This window comes from Pelodiscus sinensis, chromosome 19 (assembly GCF_052426305.1).
Source record: "Pelodiscus sinensis isolate ZL-2025 chromosome 19, ASM5242630v1, whole genome shotgun sequence".
Taxonomy (NCBI): Eukaryota; Metazoa; Chordata; order Testudines; family Trionychidae; genus Pelodiscus; species Pelodiscus sinensis.
In genome coordinates, this window is record NC_143070.1 from 8,072,196 (window position 1) to 8,078,887 (window position 6,692).

Below are 6,692 nucleotides of genomic sequence, written 5' to 3' on the forward strand. Positions count from 1 at the left end.
GGGCGCGGCGGGGGAGAAGCAGGAGCCAGTGCAAGGAGGGGGGGGCGGAGCTGCACGTGCGATGCAGGACGAGCAGCTGGGGCGGGCACGTGCCCAGCGCAGCTGGAGCCCCCTCGGCCAGGCGGGTCAGCAGGATTCCATCGGCCCCTCGACCCGTCAGTCACTTGCCGTCACGTGCCCGCTCCGCTCCGCCCCCCCCCCCGCGCTGTGTCTCGCGCCGCTCCGCCCCGCCCCGCCCCCCGCGCTGTGTCTCGCGCAGAAAACCCCGCCCCCTACCATTGTTCCCCACGTGCCCCGCCCCGCGGGGCAGGAGCGTTTCCAACACCCCTCCCCTCCCCCCCGCAGCCAGTGATTTGGGTTCCAGGGGAAAACCCCCCCCCCACCCCCCCAGCGATTTACTGCCCCGGCCTAACCCCCCCCTTTAACGCCCCCCCAGAGCTGACACGTCACCTGCCCCGCCCCCACCCGCACTTCCGCTACCCCGCCAAACCCCCCCCCCTTCCCGGAAACGGAAGCAGAGGCAGAGCGAGTAACGGCACAAACGGCTCTCTCAGAATTCGGTCCTGAGAGCGCCGGGCTCATGCGCAGTGACGGCGGAGGGAGGGGGGGGGGTGTATTGCCGACTCAGAAGCGGCTGCAGGCTACGCCCAGGGGCCAATCGCAGAGGGGTGGGCGGAGCTTAATCAGGGGCAGGGAGTGACAGACGGAGCGGGGGGGGGGGGACGTCCTGAAAACTCGACCGGATCGGTGAGGAATGGGATTGGGGGGGGGGTGATCAAACTGCGCGTGCGCACTGGGTCAGTGACTCCCGTCGTCAGCCAGCGCCAGGGCTTAGCTCAGACCGGGAGCTGCCTGGCCACGCCCCCGCCCAGCGGGCTCTGCGCAAACCAGGCTTCCGGCGCGGGGCCCTTCCCGCTGCGCCCCAGAGACTCTCCCCGCGCAGAGCCCCAGCCCCGCCCCCTGGCTGGGCTCCGAGCCCCGCCCCCAGGCGGCCCCTCCCTCGCGCGGGGCGAAGGTGAGTCCCGCCCCCCCCCCCCAGGCCTTGCAGGGGCGGGGCACTGGAGGGGGCGGGGCTGCGCGAGCCAGGATGGGGGGGCACTGTGGGGGGGGAGCAAAGTGGCTGTGGGGGGGGGGCTGGAGGGAAACATGGGGGAAGCGCAGCCTGGGGGGGACACTGTGGGGGGGGAGCAAAGTGGCTGTGGGGGGGCTGGAGGGAAACATGGGGGAAGCGCATCCTGGGGGGGACACTGGGGGGGGAGCAAAGTGGCTGTGGGGGGGGCTGGAGGGGAACATGGGGGAAGCGCAGCCTGGGGGGGAGACACTGTGGGGGGGGGAGCAAAGTGGCTGTGGGGGGGCTGGAGGGAAACATGGGGGAAGTGCAGCCTGGGGGGAGGACACTGTGGGGGGGGAGCAAAGTGGCTGTGGGGGGGGGGGCTGGAGGGAAACATGGGGGAAGCGCAGCCTGGGGGGGACACTGTGGGGGGGGGAGCAAACTGGCTGTGGGGGGGCTGGAGGGGAACATGGGGGAAGCGCAGCCTGGGGGGGACACCGTGGGGGGGGGGAGCAAAGTGGCTGTGGGGGGGCTGGAGGGGAACATGGGGGAAGCGCAGCCTGGGGGGGACACCGTGGGGGGAGCAAAGTGGCTGTGGGGGGGCTGGAGGGGAACATGGGGGAAGCGCAGCCTGGGGGGGAGACACTGGGGGGGGGAGCAAAGTGGCTGTGGGGGGCTGGAGGGAAACATGGGGGAAGTGCAGCCTGGGGGGAGGACACTGTGGGGGGGGAGCAAAGTGGCTGTGGGGGGGGGGGGCTGGAGGGAAACATGGGGGAAGCGCAGCCTGGGGGGGGACACTGTGGGGGGGGGGAGCAAACTGGCTGTGGGGGGGCTGGAGGGGAACATGGGGGAAGCGCAGCCTGGGGGGGAGACACTGGCAGCTCCCCCAGGCTGTGGGGTGGGGGAGGGGCCCAGCAGCAGGAGGGGGCATCTCCCCCCCCCCCGAGCTGGTGACCCAAGCAGGGGGCAGGTGACTTAGGGGGCTCAGAATTTACAAGGCAAATGTCTCCGGCCCGTCCCCCACCCTGCGCCCTGTTGCTGCCCGGGACCCAGATTTCCCTGCGAGAGGGGCGTGTGCCTGGGCAGGGTGGGGGTGAATGTGGGTATCAGGTGGTGCTGGGAGGCGGCTGGGGGCCCTTTCAGTGGGGAAGGGAGCTTGGCGCATGAGCCTTGTCTAAAGGGGGGTAACTGGATCCTGAACCCGCCACCAGAGGCTGGGCTGAGATACAAAGGGGAGGTGCTGGGATTCCTGCCCCTGTTCCCTGCCCAGAGCTCTGCTCCCCATATCAGCTTGTGGCTGGCAGGTGGGTGACTGAGAAGACCCTGCCCAGCTCTGTCTGCTGGGAGGCACGAGGAGCGCTCCCCTTCCCTCTGCTCCCTGGAGCCTTCTGGCCGCTCTGAGGAGGGTGGAGGGGATGAGATTCTGCTCCTCTGCCCCTCCCAGAGCTGCCCTGTTTCTGTGTGTCTTCTCCCCTGACAAGTGGGATTTTGGCTGGGGCGGCAGGCACTGAATGGGGGACCCCTGTTGTTTCAGATGTGGGTGACCTTCGAGGAGGTGGCTGTGTATTTCACCGTGGGGCAGGGGGCGCTGCTGGACCCCGCTCAGAGAGCCCTCTACAGGGACGTCATGCAGGAGAACTATGAGACTGTGGCCTCGCTGGGTAAGGATTCCTGTTCCCTCAGCTAGCAAAGCCCTGGGGCCGGCATTTCTGCATCTTGTCAGGTTCTTCCGAGTCAGTTACATGACAGAGGGGGGTGGGCGACACAGCCCCCATATGAGAGACACTTTCATAGCCATGCCCTCTTCTGGGGAACGGGGGAGTCAGACACCTAGGGGACATGCTAATTCATCCCCATCTCCCCAGTTTTCGGGGCCAGTCTCAGAGAGCTATTCAGCTCCATAGCAGGTTATGGGAGCCATGGGCTAATTCATCCCCATCCCTCCAGCTGTCATGGGAGCAGAAATATTGTGTTACCCTCTGTGCATCAATTCTCACTCGCATCCAGAGCCTCTGTGCGCCTTCCTTCATGGGACTGGCTCTTTCTATGGAGTGGGCTTTAGGGGTTCAGACATAGGCAGGGGTTTAACACCAGAGCTGTATGTGTCTCAGCAAGTTCCCCAGAGCCCACAGATCCTGACAGTCCCGTCCCCCCCTCACCACCACAGACATCTGCTCTCCTACAACCCTCAGAAAAGTCATGGGGTGAGTTTAAACTCCAGCTGTGTCCTTTGTGAGAAATAGAGCCCCAGTCCACAGTGCCCTTGTCTCAGGCCTGATTTCATCCCCTGAACAGGACTCCCCATTCCCAAACCTGCACTGATTGCCCGGCTGGAAGCAGGGGAAGAGCCGTGGGTTCCAGATCTCCAGGCCTCCGAGGAAAGCAAGATCCCAAAAGGCTCCAGCACAGGTGAGGAGTCAGTGACACAGAAAGTGTCTGACAAATGGAGAAAAAAGTTTAAAATCCCCAGCATGTGGTCTGAGCCCCCTCAGCTCTGCCTCCTCTCACCCAGGTCAGGCTGTGATCAGTACTTGCTATGTCATCCCAGCAGATATCGCTCATAGCTTCCTGCTCTTTGGCTATGTCTCCACTGCAGGCTTTTTGTGCAAGAACAGGTGTTCTTGTGCAAAAACTTGTGGCACGTCTACATTGCATGCATGTTCTTGCACAAGTAAATTTACAGTAAAGCATCAGAAGAGAGGGCTTCTTGTGCAAGAGTTATTCTTCTCCCCACGAGGAATAAGCCCTCTTGTGTAATAGCTCTTGCACAAGAAACCCCTATGCCTAAAATGGCCATCAGTTTTCTTGTGGAAGAGAGCGTCTACACTGTCATGGATGCTCTTGCGCAAAAGCACGTGGCAATAGAACTCTTGCACAAAACAGTTCTTGCACAAGAAGTCTGCAGTGTAGACGTAGCCCTCCTGTTTGCTGTCAGGAGTTTTCTCCTTGTCTTCACTGCCCTGGGACTTTTTGGACGGCATGTGGTGGCAGTGTCCAATTCCTTAGTCTCCCCAGCAGTGACTATTGTGTTTTCCCTCTTTGCTTTTTCCTTTCTTGTCCTTTGTACAACCCAGGAACTGACTTCTGCCTGGATTTATTCTTTCCCCAGCAGGTGCTGAGACTGTGAGTGAGAACGAGGAGGATAAACCTCAGCAGGAAGGTCCTAAAACACTGCAGAGGACCTTTTTGAGAAGAGCTGAACAGTGTGTTCCCCATTCCTTGGAACAGAGCAAAGTCTGGAGTGATGAGCACATGTCAGGGAGGAAGCTGGGAGGCCGCACAAGGAAGACAGTGTATGAATCAATTGGCTGTAGTGGAGGAGGCAAAGATCCCAAAGAAACCACAGTGGAGTGGACAAATCACAATGAAAAGAAACCCTATAAGTGCTTGGACTGTGGGAACAGCTTCAGTTACCACTCGTACCTTATTAAGCACAGGAGAATACACACGGGGGAGAGACCGTATAAATGCCATGAGTGTGGGAAAAGCTATATACAGAGCTCAAGTCTTACTACACACCACAGAGTGCACACAGGGGAGAGGCCCTATGCATGCTTGGACTGTGGGAAAAGCTTCAGTATGAGTTCACATCTGATTATACATCAGAGACTACATAGCGGAGAAAGACCCTATAAATGCTTGGATTGTGGGAAAAGCTTCAATGTGAGAGGGAATCTTATTGCACATCAGAGAGTGCACACAGGAGAGAGACCATATGCATGCCTTGAGTGTGGGAAAAGCTTCAATCGTAGCTCAAGTCTTAATAGACATCGGCGACTGCACACAGGAGAGAGCCTAGAAGTGCCTTGAGTGTAGGAAAAGGTTCAGTGATGGATCAAAACCCATTACACATCAGAGAACACACACGGGCGAGAAACCACGTAAATCCCTGGATGACGGGGAAAGCTTTAGTTCCAGCTGCTCCTACTTTCCTAAACATCCGAGAGTCCATATGGGACAGAATTAATAAATGCCTGGACAGTGGAAAAAACTTCATGTAAAGATCAAAATCTTGATTCACGTGACACAAACCACACACTGAAGAGAGCCCAGACCTGCTTGGATTGTGGGAAAGCCTTCAGTAACTGCAGGAAGAGACAGTCTGAGTTCTCTGACTCCCAATCCTGCACATCAGTCACCAGGAAATCCACATGGGGAAGAGCCTTTCACATACCCTCAGCATAGAAAATGCTTTACTCTGTGCTAACACTACATTGGCCATCAGAGACTGCTCCACATGGGAGTAAAGCTTTCAGTGCCCTGGCTGGGACTGGCCTTAGCAAAACTCAATTTCCTCATTCCCACACACACTGGTGGCAAGTGGCTCCCAGGTCTCCTTCGGCCCATATCTGGGCAGGATTCCAGCAGTAGCTGACTTGAAGGTGATCAGGGACGCTCTGTCTTTTTCTAGTCTAAGTCAATGGGTCTTATAGTCTTGGTTGGGACACAAAGTGAGTAGTAACCCCATTTTAATGGGGTCACTAGACCAGGCCTACATCTACACTGGCATGAATTTCCGGAAATGCTTAAAACACAACAGTCTACATTGGCAGGATGAGCGTCTACATTGGCAGGATGCTTTTCCGGAAAAGCACGTTTTCTGGAAAAGCATCTGTGGCCAATGTAGACGCGCTTTTCCGCACAAAAGCCCCGATCGTCATTTTCGTGATTGGGGCTTTTTTGCGGAAAAGACTATTGGGCTGTCTACACTGGCCCTTTTCCGGAACAGTTTTCCAGAAAAAGGACTTTTGCCCGAACTGGAGCAGCATAGTATTTCCGGAAAAGCAGCTGATTTCTTACAGTAGATCGTCAGTGCTTTTCCGGAAATTCAAGGGGCCAGTGTAGACAGCTGGCAAGTTATTCTGGAAAAGCGGCTGCTTTTCCGGAATAAGTGGCCCAGTGTAGACACAGCCCTGGTGTTAGACCTCATGAGGGCCCAAGCCAAAGCCCAAATTGAGGGGCACCATATCAGATTTTGGTGGTGGGGCAACCTGTGCATGTCATGATGGGAGGAGGAAGAGTGAGAGTATGAGGGGAACGGACTCAGAGGCTTCAGCAGTGTTATTGAGCATGCTCAGTACAAGCCAAGCACCAAATGCGAGGCGGGGGGAACCACATCCATCTGCCCTTCCCTCACGCATATCTCTATCCAGGGGCTACTTGGACATTGGAATCTCTACTTTTTTGGCAGACAACTTAGTAGTTGGCTGACAGGAGCACTGTATCTAATTCCTATATAAAAGAAAGAAAAGTAAATAAATATTAGAGTGACTCAGCTCTAACATTAACGTATTTTGACATCTTGTGGCAAGTCACTTGAGGGAGACTGATTGGTCTTATAATTTTAATGTATATTCTCACTTCATTACTAACTGGAGAGAGAGGATGTGTCTACACTGCACCCATAGCTTGAAATAAGCTCCACAATTTGAGCTATGCAAATTCTCTGTGCCACTTGGTCTGGCTGCATGTAGGGTTGCTGGATGGTTTCAACAAAAGTACTAGACACACTTGATATTACATGGTAGTCTACGTTACATCTTAGTTAAAAAATACCAGACGTATATTTTCTCATTTATATCCTCTCAATTTGTTTCCTGAACAGAAAGCTCAGACTGGACTATCCTGGCAACCCTAGCTG

General features: G+C 56.8%; 1 protein-coding gene across 1 annotated transcript; it reads left to right on the forward strand.

Moving 5' to 3' along the window:
- The first annotated feature begins 719 nt into the window (after nucleotides 1-719).
- On the forward strand, nucleotides 720-6,343 carry LOC112545944 (zinc finger protein 724-like). Its single transcript, XM_089770867.1, is given in 5 exon segments — nucleotides 720-747; nucleotides 2,586-2,712; nucleotides 3,347-3,460; nucleotides 4,161-4,848; nucleotides 4,850-6,343. Coding segments are annotated over 4 exon segments (1,098 nt in total). The 5' UTR covers nucleotides 720-747; the 3' UTR covers nucleotides 5,019-6,343.
- Nucleotides 6,344-6,692: the final 349 nt, after the last annotated feature.